This window comes from Taudactylus pleione, unplaced genomic scaffold, assembly GCF_031769625.1.
Source record: "Taudactylus pleione unplaced genomic scaffold, aTauple2 ptg000391l, whole genome shotgun sequence".
Taxonomy (NCBI): Eukaryota; Metazoa; Chordata; class Amphibia; order Anura; family Myobatrachidae; genus Taudactylus; species Taudactylus pleione.
The window spans coordinates 107,501-128,124 of record NW_028284792.1 but is presented as its reverse complement, the minus strand read 5'-3'; the positions used below and the strand labels follow the sequence as shown (position 1 = coordinate 128,124).

General features: G+C 42.3%; 1 protein-coding gene across 1 annotated transcript in view; it reads right to left on the bottom strand.

Moving 5' to 3' along the window:
- Nucleotides 1-12,033: 12,033 nt before the first annotated feature.
- Nucleotides 12,034-20,624, bottom strand: part of SPNS2 (SPNS lysolipid transporter 2, sphingosine-1-phosphate) — a 102,764-nt gene continuing 94,173 nt past the window's right edge. Inside the window, exon 12 of the mRNA XM_088445881.1 lies at nt 12,034-13,578. Within this exon, the coding sequence (XP_088302007.1) occupies nt 13,539-13,578 (40 nt within the window). The 3' untranslated portion in view covers nt 12,034-13,538. The remainder of the gene's footprint in view (nt 13,579-20,624) is intronic.

Genomic DNA, 20,624 nt, shown 5'->3' with positions numbered 1-20,624 from the left:
AAGCACTGCAGGGGTTCAATAGGAAGGGGTGAGATTTACTTAAAAGTAACCGCTCCTTACAGTTGTTGTCCCAGGGCCACTGCTAAGGTGTTCCGTGCCACCCTGCAAACTATAAATTTGTGCTTTCCCACCCATATTCTATAAAGGAACAGTGTGCCCCAAAAAGGTGTGATCTCACAAGTAAAGGGCTTGACAACACATAAGGACCCCCAATTACGCCCAGAAGCTCAATCTTATTCACATTACAATGCACAGAGTACCCAATTCACATTACACCACATAGTAGTGTTCCTTATTCACCTTACAATACACAGTAGTGCCCCTTGTACACATATCACAGTAGTACTGATATGAAACCAGGCCCCCAGCTGCAAAGAGGGCTCAGATGTCAATGGGGCTTCATCCTAGGGCAGAATTTAGGCAAATCATGTGACATGTGCTTTGTCATGTGATCTAATTCTATTACCATATTGTAGTCTTTACTACCATTTACATGTTTGTTGCTCATTGTGTCTAGATTACCAAATAAAAATACTTAGAATAAATGCGTCACAGCAATACAGGAGGACAATTAGGTAACATTGGTAATAAGAATGTGGGAGCAGGGTGTTTGGTGGTCAGTCTAACAGAGATTTACTGGGGCTCACAGACCTCCACTTACACCCTTCACTTAGGAGGCTTCTTCCATTAGCCGTAACAGAGTTTACAAATCGGTAATGGGGGATAGTCTCCATTTGGATCTTCTATAAGAATATAACCTCCACCGACTCTGCGCCTGGTGGGACAACACAAACACTAGGAACATTTGTATCAGTAACATACAAAATATAACATAATGACAGCTACATTATTATTCTATTTACCAACATGGCAGAAACCATTTAGCATTTTGCAGCAAATAAAGTAGCATTTTTAATAAAGTGACCGTCAGATAATGTAGGGAACATTGCAGTGACCACCAGATATTACAGGGAACATTGCAGTGACCGCCAGATATTACAGGGAACATTGCAGTGACCACCAGATATTACAGGGAACATTGCAGTGACCACCAGATAATGCAGAGCGTAACAGTGACCGCCAAATAATGAATAGAGCCCCAGTAGTGGTCCCTCCCAATGCAGTGCCCCTTACATATATAGGACAAAGACATGAAAAATAAAAACTTACCTGAATCCCCGCTCCTCCGTCCTCCCGGCCCGCTCTGTACTATGGGAAAGACGTCATGACAGCTCTCCCATCACCAACTGCGAGAGCCAGAAGGCGGAGCTCATGAGTGAGCTCCAGCCCGGCTCCCTCCATGGGTGCAGCAGCCAATGAGAGTATTCTGATAAGTGTTGGGATTCCGGTGTCTGCATTCTGTCCGCCGGAATCCACGTGGTCGGGATTATGGCTGCATCCCTAATAAAGAATATATATATTTTTTTTAATGAAATATACACTGTATATTTCATTTCAAATATTAAATATATTATATTAATACACATACATACCCCACCTCCCACCCTCTACCATTTTCTATAACCATAAATAATTTTACTTAATTAAATATTACCTTATTAAATAGATATATTACAAACATTGAAAAAAAAAAAAAAAACACCTTTTTTCTGCAACTGTTTGCTTCTGTCTTCTCCACTCCACTCAATTTCTTGATGCTCCTCTTAGGTGGGGAATGAAATGGTGTCCAGCCAGACCTGTTATGTGAGGAGAGGGACAAGAGGAAGAAATGGAGCAGAGGGGAGAGAGGGAGAGGGCGGCACGGGAGACTGCCTTCATTCAGACAGCCAGGTCAGGTGGGGAGGAGAGGAGACTCTGGGGTCGAGCCGGCAGGGGAACAAGAATGGCAGTGTTGCCAGTGAATAGCTCAGTATCATCCTGCTGTCTGCCTGTCAATGTGACAGCACAGGCTCAGAAGCAGGTCAGGCGTAGCCATGCAGCATTAGAATGGAGGAAGGTGGGACCCAGCCGTGGGAGCGGCGGTGCCGCCCGCAGATGGAGGAGCCGCTCAGCAGCCAGGCAGGCTCAGCCCGCTGCCTGGCTGTCATCTCTGAGTCACAGGTGCAGTTGCTTGGGGTGGAAGGAGGAGCGGTGGTGGTGGTAAGGAGCTGCTACTCATGATTAACATGGTCCCGGGCCTGCCTGTCATTCAACAGCTGGTAAGGCTCAGCACAGCAGAGAGGAGCAGAGAGGGGATGCCTGGCCAGGAGGAGTGTGTGTGAATGAAGAGTCACTCAGGCACAGTTGACATTCTCTGCAGTTTGACTGGCGCAGACGGCAGCAGCAACAAAAGGACTCCACAGCACCTGCAGGGAGAGCGCATCACTGCAGTGCAGGCTCTGCTGAGTGGGTTGCGCCAGCCCTGTGTGGACCCATACTGTCCATTGATCATATAGTGCAGGCCTCCTCAACCTACGGCTCTACAGCTATTGTGAAGTCTCAGCATGCTTTACCAGCTGATCAGTGGGACGGTGTAATGGGACTTTTTCACAACAGCTGGAGAGCCACAGATTGGCCAGGCCTGAGATAGTGGGTCTAGTTTTGTGAGCAAATCTGGTACAGCTGAGCATGTGCCACAATACAGGATTGAAACTGTAGCACTTGCTATGCTTTTGTAATTAAAGCCGCTCCTATCCTAAATCTTGTATGTTGCCAAAATTGTAAAAAAAAAAAAGTACAAATGTTTACTATTCCCTTTTATTTCCATTTTCTACTTTGCAGCAGTCTTATTTTAATTTTGTTCTGCCCCTAAAATAGCGTGGATCACCTAGTGGTAATTAAAGGCTTCCACATTTACTTATCCTGAAATCACCAGCATTGATACTGTGTAATTATGTTGTATATTTAATTCTGCATATAAATACCACTGTTGTTTTTCTGAAATGTTATATTCCAGACTGTCCGGCAAATGGGAAATTGTGGAATGTAGTACTCATACATTATTTTCATCTGTTTAAAATATGTACATTAATGGTATGTTAAGTAATGTGTGTTCTATAAAGCAACACTACCCCCTACTGCAATGTACTAACCTGCTCTTCCACCTAGCTGGAACCTGGCTTGTGAGGAATATGTCTGCATGTACCATAGGAGGACTGGAGGGGCATGAGCGGAAGGACCAATCACTAACTGTATAATTAATATACTGGTGATTGGTCCTAACTCCCACTCAGTAGTTGGTAGTGCAGCTCTAATAAGCAAACATAGAATACACAGTGTAAGAAAAATCACAACTATCTTCTATTAATGCTGCACCTCTCAATAATTGTTAATAAATTGCCCAAATCACATCCATTGTGATGTAAATTGTGTCATATAAATATAAATTGTGACTTGTACCTTTTAGTTGGGTCCAGTGATGTCTAAAGCTGGGTACACACTAGACTATATGTGCACTATGCGTGCTCCCGCACCTCATCGGCGACATCGCCCGTCAGACAATAAAGTCAGTGGGGACCATACTGCCAAATTCAGCATGGTCTCCGCCGTCGTTCCCTGCTTGCTGAGGCCGGGACCCACATTGCGCTGGGTACACATTGTTTAATGTGTACCCAGCATTACATTTGTCTAATAAATGCACATACATTAATTCACTATTATGTTGGGGGTGCAAGAGTGCTGTAATTACGTTATTTAAACATATCATAGAAACTCTGCACTCACAATATAGACCATGAAAACTCCAAGCTATATTCTGTATAGAAACAAGGAATGTTAGTTCCACATATAGAAATACATGATAAGCAGGATCAACTGCGCCAAAATCTGTGTGATATTTAGTATGTGTATAGATGGATATTCCCATGTATACATTTCTGAGATATCGGGTGTAGGACTGACTGGACATGAAAGACTTTGGTGCAGTTGGCCAGTATATCATTTTCTGCTTTACAAACCTTGTTTATACAGTCCTTATGCACAAGAGTATATACACACAGAAAAGCCTACTACCCTTACATCTTCATTTATGTTATACCTCTTTTCCACCAGAAACCCAGGTCCGACCTGGGTTTTTGGACATGGTTCCAACCTTGGTCAGACCCAGGTCAAACCTATTTACACTGCACCTTCGATCTGGATTACTCCCAGGTCAGCCCTGTTCACACTGAACTCAGGTCTGCCCTGCTAAACCTGTGAGGTCATAAAAAGTGGGAGGTGACTGCTCGACAACCACCAATCCGCTCATTTTAGGCATGAATCAGGTCAGATAACCTGGGTTGCACCGTTTACACTGCACCATTACCTGGGTCCAACCCTGGTAGCTACCTGGGTTGGATTGCAGGGTCACTTGACCCGGGTTATTTTTCAGGGACCCTTTTACACTGAGCTGCGACCTGGGTAGACCCAGCAAAAACCCAGGTTTTTGCTCTGGTGTAAAAGGGGTATAACATTCATATAGTGATGTTGTGTGACAGATTGTAAAGGGAATGCAGGGTAACAGCGCATATCCACTACACGAGAAAAATTACCGATTACGTTATCTTTCATTAATCGTGCAGTGAATATGCCGGGAACGACCAGCGATGTGCGTTCCCGCTGGTTGTTTGCAGTTGTCATCGTCTGAACATGCATGCCAACCTGTCTATAGACAGATTGTGCATGTTCGGGGATGAGGGAGGGTGCCTGCACTGACCGACATATCATCCTGTGCCATGGATAATGTACCCACACTGAATGATGAGCGATTGCACGATTACAATGCTGTAATTGTACAGTCCTTCCACTCTTGTGTAGTGGATACGCACCTTAAGAAGTGGAATTGTTGTTCTGAACCTTGTGGGTGTAGCCTCTGGATGCAGTAAGATGAAAGTGTGGTTAATGAAGGGATCTGTATATATTGACTATAATCATAATGCTGACAATGTGGTTATTGAGGGTGTGGAACTCAGCATGCTAGCACAGTAGTAATGTGATGTAAAGCAATGAAACAATGTCTGCTATAGAACGTTAAACCTTATGCTACAATCATGTTTAAAGTTTTAAAGCAAACACAGTTACAATGCTTCAAATCACATTGATAGCGTGATAGCATGTCGGATTCGACGCGCCATTTTATCCTTATGATTGACTATCAACAACATGTACAGATCCTCTTCATTAATTGTGGATTTTAAACCTTTCAGAGGGCTAGTGTAATAATTTATTATTTATTAAAGGGGGGGGTGGGTAGATATTTTCTATTTATTAAATAAGATTTGGCTCTAGGGCCAATGTGCATGCACCAACATGCTGACAGTTTTATCAGTACGTGATCTATTTAGATAATTATCCTTAATGTATTTATATTTTAGGCTTTACTATTGTACTTTTTAGGATGTCTTCTCTACAGAAGTTTCTTCTCTCTGTAGGTTGTCTGTGCATCCCTGTGAGCCTTTTTTTTCCCTACTGTTATACAATCTCCAAATTACATCATATTGTCCAACAAAAATGTTTGTTGTAACAAAGGCATGCCTGAAAATCACCTATCACTTCTTTTAGTTCTCATACTTAATCATAAAATACTAACCCATGATGGCAAACTGAGATACTCCCAAAAATCAGCCAACATTATCCACTTTTTCCTAATTGGACTCAAGGTGGTTTTACAGAAACCATGAACATATAGCCTTGCAGAAAACTACAGAGACTATAAACAGATTACAGAGGTGAGGCAGCAATTTTCAGTCAACAATACCAAGGATTATTCATTCTACCCATGAAGGTACAAGCTGAGACAGCCGTCTTGGGTGCATTACATGGGTTATACTGAGCAGAATAGGCAGTGCCTGGAAAAGATTACATGGAATGGGGGAGATACAAAACTTTCAGAGCCATACATTGTTTATCTTACACCAGAGGTTCAAAAATGCAATCCTCAAGGCTCCCTAAACAGTTCAGGTTTTAGAGATATCCATGGTCGAGCACAGGTGGTTAAATCAAATTGACTGAGGTACTAATTAAGTCACCTGTGCACAACCATGGCTACCGCTAAAAACGGTTGGGGAGACTTAAGGATCGCGTTAGGGAAGCTTGGTCCTAAACAAGAGTACCACACGAGGCAGCCATCTTGGGTGCACTATATAGGTCACAATGTGTTTGAGAAACAATACATGTAAATAAGATTACAAGGGTAAAATGGGAAGTGACTAATGGTGGATACCCACTGAATAAATATTCCATATTTTGTTCATCCTGCCCAATAAAGTACAGGTTGAGGAATTCATAGACGTGAGGAATTACAGAACAATAATAATAAACTCTGAAAACTGAAGCACTGAGAATGGGGCAGAGGGGTGGTAGAAAAATTGTTTAATTTGAGGTTAGAGAGTGGGGGGAAAACCCAGTCCAAATCCAGCTGAGAATCTTGTGCTTTACATGCAGACAGAATAATTTATAATAAAGTAAAACTGCAACACACTGAGCACCCTGCGACCCCTAAGAAGTGTGAAATTAAACTAATCCTCCATAAATGCAAAGAACAGGTATCCCAGAATTACCTGGTTTGATTGAGCTCAACCCTTATGTACTGCCCAATTAATGTTTATCAGAAAAATTCAAACTTATGTCTTGAACACAAGATTCACTTTACTGTAACAGATCGTAATGTGTGATGTAGAAGAAAATGATACAATAAATAAGAATATACAACAAATGATAAATACATCTTAAATTCACTGTCATGCTCACATCCCATTTATTACACACTACAAAGTCTGTTTAGAGTAAGATCCACCTCCACACCTAAGGAAAGTACATAAAAGAAAAACGAACTTTAAGAAGAGTTTTTCTTCTTAACTAGTAACTTTTTCCTAAATCCAGTAGCATTCTCTGAACATTATCTAGAACTACTCTTGGGTGTGAGGTTCCCCATCTTCTAAGTGGTACAAAATGCCTAGACAGTGTACCAGTGCAGTGGTGGATCTCATTCCTGTGGTCTGCTGGTGACCACACACAGCTGTAGTGGTCATCGGTCATCGGGCAATTGCATTTATTGCCAAGACCACCTATGGTGGTCACAAACTCCACACATGGTGATTTTGGGTCTTTGATATTTGTTCATGTTCCTGGTCTCATAGCTACACATGAAACACAGAAAATGGCACCTAAACCACATAGGAGAAGTGTGGACAGTATGCTTTGCCGGAGAATATATTTACAATGTTTCAACAGCAGTAACTCAGAAGCCATGACCAAATGTACAGCCAAAGGACGTTAATATTAGTGTAGCAATAACAAACTGAAAACCATATGAAACCTTGCCTTAAATAGTTTATTTGTATAACATTTACATAAATGTATATATTTGGGTCTCTTATACTCTGAGGTTTACAATTTCTAAAAAATAAAATAGTCCTTTTTTCCCTGAAATAAATCAGAAAACTATTTTACTTCAGTTCTTGTATGACAAGAATGCACCACTTGCATACATCACAAAGTACTGTAGGTCCTGGAATACCGTTCACCTACTGTAAGGTGCAGCTGTTTCCTCATGTAGGGAAGGGTTAGTAGCAAAATGTAGACAGACAAAACGGTTTGAAAATATACAAAAACATCAATATTTGTGTGTCAGACAAAGCCTTAATTACTGATCGTAAACTCATTAGTATTATGTAGGCAGAGTTTATAGAGTAAGCAGCACGTTAATGAAAAGTGATACATGCAGTTCACGTGTCACAAAATAATACCCGCTGCTAGGAATACTGATGGAACAGGATTTAACAAAGTGAGAAATACATGAGGAATTACAAGTAGCAGTTTAATGGATAATGTTTTGAACTCACCAGACCAGGACACTTTTTAAAATATCCCATTAGAAATTGATTTGGACATTAATCATCATTGTTCATTTGGGAAAAATGTGTTTTGTGTTCTATGTCCTATTGTGGATGACGGTACTGACTTGTCACCCAGTGTGCGCTGGCACAATATCCATGCATGAAAGAAAAGAGAATCCCAAATGCAATCTCTAAAAGTGAATAATTCAGTGGCTCTACTGACCGTCAGATATACTTACACATTGCATGTTATGTAATATAGGCATGCTACTAACTACCCCGGTAATAACCTGACACTTTACTTTTATTTTTTCATACGTACCAGAACAGGATGTTGTAATTTGTGGCATGTGACTATTCATATGAACCTAGAATCTGGGATACATGTAACCAAAGAGCTATCTCCCACAGATTTAAGGGTTGGTTCAGCCTCTACAACTGAAATAGCTATATTTAATTGTATTAGCCTATGTGGGAGTTCCCCAGCAGTATTACCCAGGCTACTTTGATTTTAATTACTGCCTCAGTAATTTACAGCCCCCTATGGTGGCACTGTACATATCATAGCATTGACTGAATCCTGGTAACCGCAGCCACCACTGGGTGCTGTAAACTGACCCTCCAATGTATCATCCCCTTCCCTGCTCATAAACAACCCGTATAATTTTCCTATTGTAGATACCTTGCTACATTCATAACCTATTACTATAGACTAGGTTACTGTAATTGGCAAATAAATGGAGAGTTTGGGGACAGAGCACTGTATAGTGTGAAAACTTGTTATGTAGCGGTTTGTGAATCAAATTGATGTTTGTAATAATGTTTTATTTAGAAATGTGGTCACTATTACGCACATTAGAGATTACGATGGAAATCTTTTCGGACAGACAGGAGAGGGTAACCCTGCTTTACATACAGAGCTTATTAAACTTTTACCACAGTGTGGATTCATGTAAATCAGCAAATGACAGTATTCCTATTCCAAGTACTGACTGCCAAAGACTGCAGCATCAATGCTGTATCCCGCACACACAGGACAGAAGTTGCAAATTAAATATTGTTCTATATTTTTATTTTTTACTTTCACGAAAAAAAAAATTCTGAATCAGTAGTTCTCAATTCTAAGCTCAGGTATCCACGTCAGGGCCGGGTTTCCAGTATTCTGTACATAAGTGTATAAATACTGACTTATTCTGACAGTCCCACATGTACTACTTATTGTTTCATATGGAATTTGGTAAGATCTGGAAACCCTGCCCTGTTAGCAGCACCCAAGTATGGGTTTCGATCCAATGTTCTAAACTAATATACAGTAGTCTCAGTGTGAGACAATTGTAAATGCAACAGTCCCCAACTGCAGGGACATGCACATACTTTCTTATATGTAAAGCTAATGCTGGCCATGACCTCCGGCAAGCCTAGGCTGCAAAATGGTCACAGACCTAAAAAACATGGCTTACTTCATATAATACACAATGCTCAGCTACAGATTTTCCAACTTTGTTTTTTTTCTTTGCAGCAAACTACTTGCTGAAGTTAAAATGGTAACTTTTATAAATATCAATAAATTAACCATGTTACAAATAACATTGGATGGTCCTGTTCTGCTAACTGGTTATGTAAAGGGCTTTATAAACAATTACAGAGGGAAGCCAGAAGATAAAGCAATGTATAGACTAGGAATATTACCAAACTGACTGTGGAAAGCACCTTAACTTCGAATGAAGTTTCAGAACTTGTGTTCATATACTAGGAATTCTGAAGTTATTCTGGATCTCCAGTCATTCGTGTCCACGTAAGAGCAGTAAAGCACTACATATCCCTCCTGTCTAGCCTATGAGGGCAGAGCATTGTGTGACAGGTGCAAGGAGTAATGCTGAAATGTATGGGATCCCGGATGGTGTAGGTATACATCTCATTACAAGAGACTGGGAAATATACAATTGTTATATCCCTTTGCCTCATAAATAACTTTAATAACATGCTGCTAATAACACAAAGTGTAACATTGCCTCTGGTATCCAGTCCTTGTGTTCCTCCAACAGGCCATATTGTGATAATATACAGTCATGTACAGGTCAGCAATTATTCTACCTATTTGCTTGCTTGGGACATAGTGAGACAGCACTAACAAGTGTGATCATTTCCGCTCAGCCACACGACTGCATCTGCACCAGTAGACTGGGCTCATTGGCTGTGTGTGGCAAGCTGGTGACTTTTGTGAACAAATTGGTTTTAGTCTGACAATGTAAAATGGGCCCCCAACAGATTTGTGCAGCTATGAATGATGACGCAATGCCCCACACAGCACCGATTTGGGCCTAACCCTCTGCATCGCCCATGTGGCCCAGGAAAAAAGTTGGCAAGTATAAAAGGTGCCTACACACTTACCGATTTTCTTACACGATCTGGCCGATTACGAAGTATTGGGACGACAGATCGTGTAAAAAAAATGCCCAAATCGTGAGTCCCCACTCACGATGCGCATCCCCGCTGGTCGCACATCGCATCGTCAGATCTGCCGTGCTGTAGGGCAGATCTGTCAATCTGGGACACAAATGCACTGGAAAAAGTCTGGATGCACGATAGTTTATAAATTGGACACTTTAAACACCAAATCGTGTGCAGAGCTGTCGGGGAGGAGTTTCAAGGGAAATCGTACACAATGTCGGATTGTGTGCAGATTGGTAAGTGTGTAGGCGGCACCTTAAGAGGGAAGGGACAGGGTCTATAACGGAGGAGAAATCAACAAAACAATATTTCTCCACAGGAGGCCAAGCTTGACAGGACTTCAAAACAAAAACTCACAGGGACCTGTTAACAAATAAATATTTATAGTAACAATAATGCGATAATGCGCTGAAAAAGGAGCAGCCCTGGGTTCTGTCCAGTGTTATCAAATCTGGACTAAAGTAATACACCAAAGAAAATAAGAAATAGAAACCTGGCGCTCCACTGTAGGGTACAGCTTAAAATGACATCATATTCATGTGCACAAAAAAAAATTGACAGTAAAGAGATGGGGTACTTGTATATTTCAACTCTTTGGATGATCCTGTAGTCCGAAAATTCTCTCCAGCCAATGATGTATATAAAAGAAAAAGAAAATATACAAAATAGTGTTCCCTGTTTCCAAAAACAAAATATGTTTCACTTTTACAAAAAGGATAGAGCAAAAACGTCCCGAACACAATTTCTTGAGTTAATTTCACAGCCACGTGTCACAATCTAAAGACGAGAAGATGTTCTTCTCATCTTTAGATTGTGACACGTGGCTGTGAAGTTAACTCAAGAAATTGTGTTCGGGACATTTTTGCTCTATCCTTTTTGTAAAAGTGAAACATATTTTGTTTTTGGAAACAGGGAACACTATTTTGTATATTTTCTTTTTCTTTTATATACATCATTGGCTGGAGAGAATTTTCGGACTACAGGATCATCCAAAGAGTTGAAATATACAAGTACCCCATCTCTTTACTGTCAATTTTTTTTTTGTGCACATGAATATGATGTCATTTTAAGCTGTACCCTACAGTGGAGCGCCAGGTTTCTACTTCTTATTTTCTTTGGTGAAATAAATATTTATGTTTCGGCTCAATATATCTAATGTAAGCTATTCATTTCGTATTGAAATTACTTAAGAAATATTTTAAAAAGTAATCTTTGTGAGTAAAAATTGGTTAAAAGTGTCATTCTAAATGATCTGAAAATGAAACATTAAGGGCTCAGTTTCAGAACGAGACAAACCCTTTAACACTTGCTAATGGGGATAGGAGCTCCATTTTGTATTTAGCAAACAGCGATAAGCTTAGCTTACAGCTGTTTGTCACTACTGCTTTTGCCATTGATAAGGTTAGCAGTATGGTCCCTATTTCCAGCAACGGGGACCCAACAAAAGCCTCTCCGATTTATCAAAGCCTGGAAGTCTTCACTTGAGTCCCTGCTGGGTGGATGTGTAATGCATGTGTGCAGACGGCCATCGCACATCCACATTTGTGAACAACCAGTCGTTGGCAGTGGTAGGCTGCCAGCAGCTGGGCAGAGGACACTGTGGGACCTTGCCAAACAGGTAAGTAATGTTAAATAGCGGCGGCATTATCAGAAGTATCACTGTGATACTAGATTTATTATGTTGCTAGTAATTAGTATTGGTAACAGAGGCCTAATTAAGGTGCAGTTATACAAAAATGCTGCAAATCCGTGTCATCAGATAACTTCAGAGGCTGACAGTACTGTATTATGGCAGCCTGCTACTGCTGTGTATGCTGTATCATTACGTTCTCATCGTCCTATTACATCAACATTTCACCACGTGCAGAGCGGTCTACAAATCATGGGACAATTTGTAAATATGGTGTAAAAGAAAAAATAATAAGAGCATTTTTATGAGAAAGTAGCATTTATAAATGTATCTGTATGTTTGTACAGTCTACATACACAAAAATCAAAGACATTCTTCTGTGCAGATAAACCGGAGGGTTTACAATACAAAATGAATCTAACACTTTAATAAAGCCCCCCCCTGCATAGCTCACGGAGGGACAAACAAGCAGCACATAAGGGAGTAAACACAAAAATGTAAACTAATTGTCTTTTTCATTTCTACAATCTGTGCGCATGGTAACCCTGGCCAGTAATGCTGGTGTACTGCATCTGAGCAAAACATTACTCTTTGGTGAGTGAACCTAGTTCAGGTTGATAAGGACGTGCGCTGTGTTGCACTACTGTAAATGGCCTCTATATTACTTGGATATTTTAAGACACCTGCCAATTTCTGATTGGCTGCAGCACAATTATGCGATATACACATTAGTAAGTAAACACATTAAATGCTAAGAACATAAACGCTAATACTGATGATCTGTTCAGTTTTTATGAAAAAGTAAACAAAAAAAACCCCCATCCCTCCCAATATTCTACATTTGAGAACACAGCCATGTCCCCTCCAAAAAGCATGGTTGCACCACATACGGGTGTGTGGACACATGATGTACTCTGGGGTGCATCATTAGGCCACCCAATATTCTCCTGCCTTCAGTGCAACCCTCCCAACACTCCTGGCAGTGATGGCAAACCGGACAGGCAGGACTGTTCAGGCCACATAGGGATATTTGGGATGTATGGTAACGTCATGTCATGGATTTGCAAGATTAAGACGGACATTCTGTTGGCAGTAAATTCAGTGACTTCATATAAAAGCTGTGGGGCTGCAAACTTCAGAGAATAAATATCCATCATCTGTAGAAACAGGCTAGTATGATGCCCCAAGTTTAAATAAAGAATATGTGTGTAAAATATATACATTATATATATCTTTATATATATTTTTTTATATACAATAAAAAAAAGTATATACACTATTATACATGATAGAATAATTTTGTCTTCCTCTAGAAAAAAAAAAATCCTTCAACTAGATAATTACACTTTTAACCTTGTATGAGTCTCTCAACATTTTTTTGCAAGGTAGCGGATAATTGTGGGGTTGTTTTTCTTCATTGGCTTCATTGAACACAGTGCTCATACTGTGCATAGTGGAACCTCACAATGATGCATTCACTGCATCTGTTTTAACTCGCGGGTAACAGGTGCAGTCACTTCTCAGATCCGGAGTCACTTTGCATAGTCTCTCATTACAGCCTTCAGAAATCACAAATACATCCACTTTCAGCATTAGCTTCTGGTCATGGTTCGGGTGTTTCCACCATATTGGAGCAGTTCCTGGGTTTATAAGGCAAGATCTTAATGTAGAATCCATTGTCTTGGCTTTGAAGTCCCTTTATCTTATGCCCAAGAGCTATTGTCCTCCATTCTTGGCAATGACCTGTAAACAATACAAGAATTTAAATAAAAATGAAATTCTGCAAACAATACAACATACCTCTTTGGTCAGAAACCACAGAATAAAAGTATATCATATTAAAACGTAAGGCCCCCAACATCTGCAATGTATTGGGGCAAGTCCCTGATTCCCAGATGCCGGGGCATAGGTGAAATCCAACATGTTGGAGTTTCCTGATCCCAACCAAAATATGGTTGGGATCAGCAAATCAGTAATTTTTAACATGGAGAATTTCATAGATTCCTGATGTATTGACGATCATCGATGGCCACGGATCAGCATTTCCCAATGGCAGTTCCAGTTGGTTCGGGGAATTTGCAAAACAGCCGGCATATGTATGGGGGCCTTTATGTACAAAATGCACAAAGCAGTGTAATTCGATTAGGACTACAGTAATCCGGGTAGCGCTAAATACAACTAGCATTAGATTTCATTCTCAATGTTCTCATCACAAGACTATAAAGGCACAACTACAGGGGATACTACAGGAAAAGTCCTGATGCAGATGCCCTCCATCCCCCACACTTACAATGAAACTCCCTAAATAAATATGTGAAAGAATGATGCAATTTGCATGTCGCTATTGTTTCTTTCCTTTCATAACACTGTTGTTTCCAACCCAAACATCAAACTTTTTTAGACTGAAGGTCTATTGTAAAACTCTTAATGTAAAAGTAATGTTTAAGCTAAAGTAACAGTCATATTTGCCGTCCGTTTGCTGGACTACATGTTACAACTGTCTGTCCTAAAGACTGTGGGCCTGATTCAGTAAGGATTGCAGTTGCTTATACGCAAGCAATTGGACGATTGTTGCATACTGCGTATGCATTGCAGTGCCCAAACTGGCTATTGCGATCAGGGCTGTGATAGCAGAGGATACACAGAGCCATGGCAGAGTGATTGACAGTTAGTGCAGTTTGTGGGTGGTGACGCCTCTCGTTGGTCGGCTGACCGCAGGTGTGCCAGTGCGTTGGGACAGCGTTACAGGGGCCTGCATAAATTAGCCACTGCGATACCATACGCAGCCTGAGGCCTCATAGCGTGTGCTGAAGTTTGCAATTCCTGAGTGAGGTCTGACTTGCCTTAACTGTGCGTATGGTTGCCTAAGTATACGGATGTGAGTAAGGGGAAGTGAGTGTTCTTATTTCAGGCTGTGATCGCAATGTGAAAGCAAACATTTACATATCACCGCTGATATCAGCTTCTGGGCTGCGTGTGTATAAGCAGAATAGTGATCCTTGCTGAATCAGGCGCTGTATGTGGTCAGAGATGTGGAGAGACCTAGGCCCGCAGGGATACATTTCCCTGGCTTTCTGCTGCTGTAGATAAGAATAGCAATAGGAACAGTTTTTCCTAGTTGTCTTTATGCTACTACGGAAACGCCATCACCTGTAATAAAGTGAGTGTTCTCAGGCATGTATTTAACTGTGAATATTTTCAACCTGCTCATTATTGCACTATGGAAATAAATTACAAACCAGAAAAGTGCTGTCCCGCAGAACAAACAGCTTTGGACTAACTATGGCCTTGATTTGGGCATACCTGTTTATGGCCACATGTGGCACATTTGCAGAGGAGCAGAGGCCGAGGGGTGAGGTGGAGAGGGATAATGTACTGTAGAGGAGCTCAGCTGCATTTCGTTTTGCAGTGTAATGCAGAAATTAGATGTTTTGCAGAGCAACATTATTGTAATGAGAAAGACGTAGAGAGGACTCTTTAGCTGTGTTGCTTCCTGGCCCTTGGACTCAGATGTGACGCTATAATGCACTGTCCTACGATTTCTTCACCTCCTACATACCAAGTCACACTTACGTATTTTACCAAGTGCAGGGATGGGGGTGTGGGCTGTGATGAGCACTGTGAAATCATGGTATGCACTTATATACTTGTTCTTCATGAATTAGGTCCTACATGGATCTAGCTTCACCCTCAACATTTTCCATGGTCAAAACCACCACTTAACTTATGTGATCAGCATAACCCTTTTACTATTTTGTTTCAAGGATTACCCTACTATGAAGCGATTGTATAAAGTAAGTGAAATATATTATTTTCGCCTCTGCACTGAGCCCTTATAACTTAACATACAAGTCCTGTTACAGATTGCCATGTACATAATAGTAGAATAAATCCCGGTCCACCCTGTAGATAGACAGAACAAAATCAGGAGAAAGCTTTGTAAACCTCAGCATGTGACCAGGTTGATTCACATGTAATGAGCTGATCAAAGTGAATTCAAACACATCTATTCAATTATAGTTTTTCAGGATTTGAAAAGTAATGAGGCTGACACAGTAGGGGGCAGGGCACTAGTGACTGCTCTAGAACACAGGCTATGAAAAGCACCCAGGTGAGAGAAAATGTGCACCCTAGGGCACACAATCAGCTAAATGCCAGCAACAATGTTCAACAGGACATAAGAGCACATAGCCCATCAGCTCTGTAAATAAACCATCTATTTTGGTGGTGCAACAATGATATACAAGTAGCTCTGTCTGGTCTTATATAAACAATAATGAGTACAACAGCAGCTTTTATATAAGACAGTCATATTATGCAGAGCCGTATAGAGAATATTAATTCACAACAATCCCTGCCACAGTGGAGCTTACAGTCTATGGCCACCGATTATTAATGTGATCTGGGCATGACATCACCGACCATAATCGCATTGCAATATGCGATCATAGCGCCTGGATGTATCATCTGTCACATGCAGAGACACAGGCTCAGACAGGAGCTCATCCCTGTGATGTGTCCGGAGAGCTGACTGCACATGCACGGCCGTTATTGCCGGGGAGGCGTTAGCCAATATCTGGAGTGCATCGCATTCCGGATGTAGGTAAATCTGGCAGCATCGCTTCCCCCATAGAAACCTAAGGAGGGTGTGGATTCCAGTGGGAATGGAGGGATCACAGCAGGTTTCAGAGATACCGGATGTGGTCCCTCTTTCATACATCTGGGGGAAACTGAATATTTGTAGTTAACCCCGGAAAACGTGTTTTCGGGGATATATCCGCAAATACAGAATGATATATGGGCCCCTATATACTCTAGCAAGCAGACACACACCCAGTGGCGTAACTAGGGCAGGGCAAGCGGGGTGCGTGCCCTGGGCGCAGTTGGACCGGCAGCGCGGGGGGGCGCCGCCGGCCACGGTACCGGCCCGCCCGCCCTAGTTAGCCAGTGTAGCGCCGACCGCAATGAGTGCGGTCAGTGCTACACATTTACACAGGACCGGCGCTAGGCTTCCAGCACCGGTCCTGTGCTACACGCCTGAGCCCGTTCCCTCCCCCTGAGCGCTTGCCCAATAGCGACAGGAAGCGGGCTCAGGCTGTGCATAACACACGCATCGCCGCCAGCGCTGGCGGCGATGCGTGTGTTAAACAGCAGCCAATGAGAGTCAGACTCTCATTGACTGCTGCAGCACCCACTGCAAGAGCCAGACTTCCGTCCGGCTCCTGTAGTGGGTAATGGGACTGACGTCATGACGTCTGTCCCATAATGCTGAACGCGCCAGCCCGGGCGGGAGCGGCGTCGCGACCAGGAGCAGAAATACGTGTCCCTCCTCCGGAGGAGGAGGGACACGCTTACCGGCACCAAGGTAAGATGCGGGGGCCAGCTGCACACAGACCCCCTCCGGTGTTAATGTACGCCTCTGTGCAAGTCAGTATTTCCTACTGAGGTAAAGCAGAAAAGCACAAAGGGGCTGATTCAGAGGATGACGCTGTATGGATTGGTGCTGCGGATCTGAGTGCATAAGCTAATGCCACAGGTGGCGTCTTTTGAAGACGCGGTATTGGATCACCATCACGACCATCAATCGAACCATCGGATATCTGAGCTAACCTAAGGTTGCTCAAAATGTCCAGCTGCCAAGGCCAGTGAAGCTGCGTCCAATGACACAGTTGCGAGTTCAGCACGTGCCTAAATGTAGGTGACAACCTCCTGTCGCTGCCCTCAAACATCCACAGCCTGTCAATCAGGCCTGTCAATCACACTGCCCCCCAAACGACCACACACTGCGGCCGGAGTCCCAGCAACATCATGGCACATGCGCACTGCAGATCTAGGACATGCAGAGTCTCAAAACCATTGGTCAATAGTGGCCGATTCGGGATTGTGTCCAGGGCTGAAACAGCCCTCTGCAGGCTTTGGGGCTGAAAGTAAGGTTTTGTCCCTACTATACATCTGCACCTTCCCATGATAACGCACATCTATGCACTACATATCACACTCTTGTACTGACATGGTTGTACTGTTTTGGCCATAAGGAAGTGCCAGCTCATGTGTGCCAATATTTTAAGGAACCAGAATGCAAATCAGCCTGAGTTGCAAACAGACCACCACTAGTCTTCTCGGCAGAAGGCTGTCATGGTGGATAAAATAGCAATACTGGGGACCATTATAGTACTCCTGTTGGCTGTGCATGTTCACTGCGGAGTATTACACATGCATGTATTGTTCTAGCCAAATCCTGTACATATGAATCCTACATAGGCAAACCAATACAAGAGACACAAATGTATACAGGCCAGACCAAGTATGTTATTTTCCTCTGATATGCTTGTGAAAGTGTCCTAGTCCCAAATGCCAGTGATGACTTTACCTTATCAGACTTCCACAGAAGCTGGTGGCATGATTTGACTCACCCTAGATAAAGAACAAATTGCAAACGTCATTTTTAAGAATAGCAAGAAGAGAAGACGTGAAATGTCAGGGAACTCAGGATTTAGTGTTTGCTATTCCACCCTTGTATCTAAATGCTCAGCTCAGCCTCATATTCTTCATGTGCAGCTTAACCAATGTACATATAGTGAGGAATTGTTGGAAAAGCGAATAGTTATGTACAAATTCCATTTAGAACAGCAGTGTAACATGCTACATGCTCAGTGCACCCATTCAGAGAACGCACTGTAAAACTAAGAAATATATATATATTATACACAATGTACATTTCTGCATTTGCCCATTCAGCCTATGGTAATGACATGTTCATTTGTCGGAAGCAATTTCTCTTTTATATTTTGGGGCCAAAAGGTAATTGTAGGTGGCGTCACCGTACTGTGATGTCTTGGAAATGCCCAGACCTTTATCAGTTGTAATCTAACACCTTATGAGTCAGTTTGAACACTGGCTATGCTGCTCATGGCAAGGCGACATGAGTTATTGGAGTTCGAACGGGGCAGAATAGTGGGTGCCTAAAGGATGGGACACTCCATTTCCAAAGTGATGCGGATATTTAACATTCCTCGATCTACACTGTCACATGTGTACCGGGAATACCTCATATGAAGGCTTTACCACCCACCGGGGACAGCGCAGTGGCCCACCATGGGTGCTTAATGATCGTGACCAATGGCGTCTGGACAGAATGGTCTGTGGTAACAGACAAGCGACACTAGCTCAACTCACCTCCACATTCAATGCAGGAGGTACCAGACAGAATATCCAGCAGGTCAGTTCAGTGTTTTTTTAGCTTCCATGGGGTATGGGAGCAGAAGAGCCACCAGAGTGCCCCTATTAACACAACACCGGACACAGCACCTCAGCTGGGCTTGTGACGTTGCTTTTCGGACCCTAGAGGACTGGCAACATGTGGCGTGGTCCGATGAGTCATAGGGGTATATTTACTAAAGTGTGGCCCATTGGTTGCCCATAGCAACCAAACAGATTCTACTTCTACCAATGTTCCCAAGAGGATTCAAGAAAATTTTTAGAGATTTAGATGTTGCAGTCAATCTCTGAAACCACGTTGAGCATTCCCATCCTTATAAAGCTCTAGGGGGTATATTTACTAAAGTGCAGGTTTTCAGAAGTGGAGATGTTGCCCATAGCAACCAATCAGATTCTACTGATCATTTATCATCTAGAAGATAATCGCTAAAATCTGATTGGTTGCTATGGGCAACATCTCCACTTCTATAAACACGCACTTTCATGGTTCCAGTTGTTTCTGGCTGATGGTAGGGTTTGGGTGTGGTGCAGACCCCATGAGGCCGTGAACCCCAGTTCTCAACAAGGCACCGTGCAGGTTGGTGGTTCCATAATGGTGTGGGATGTGTTCACGTGGTTGGGTCCGTTGGTCTACCTGAACACGTCATTGACCTGTAATTGCTACGATGACCATTTGGAGCTTTCAATGAACTTAATGTACCCCCACAACAATGAAAATATTCCAGCAGGATAATGCACCCTGCCATCGGCCCCAAGTTGTTCAGAATTGGTTTGAGGAGCATTCTGGAGAGTTCTGACAAATAGTGTCGCCACCACGTTCACCCGTCATGAACCCAATTGAGAGTTTATGGGACATACTGCACCTACAAATATTAGGTAGCTGTAAGAAGCTATCCAGACATCATCGGTCAACATTGCTCCAGATGTCCACTTGTGGAATCGATGCCACGTGGAGTTGACGGGCTAGAGGGGGTCCTACATGATACTGGGCATATATTCCATGACTTTTGGCACTTCAGTTTAGTAGTGGTATATATCCATGTTGGGCACAGTTCCTACTCATGCTTTGTTTATATACGTGTGGAAATACCAACAGGAAGGAAAACTTTATTGTGTATCTTTTATGCTTTGAACTTTACTGCAGCCTCCTATTTTATATTTTGTTGGCTATATACTTTGTTTTATTAAATTATTTGTCTACAGTATTTTTTTATTATGGCGCTGTGTGCCTCTTTTGATGCCCTATATGTAAATAATCTTCATTTAGTTACATACAAGATTACAATGGGCAGGGGAATTTCTATATCTTTATGTTTTCTGTGCATACATGTGGCCACTAAAAAAACGTCAATAAGAGGAAGTCAGACGCTTCAGCAATTGTTCAGCACCAAGTAGTTTCCAAATTTGTATTTTCTCACTGTTCATGACTTGACCATACCCATACACACAGACAATACCAATTTCTCATCCACATCTGAGAATCACACAAGAAAGGCAGAGGAAGGAACCACTACCCTGCCCCTTTCATCCTGACAGAGGAAGACACTATATTCATAGATTCATGGCAAATC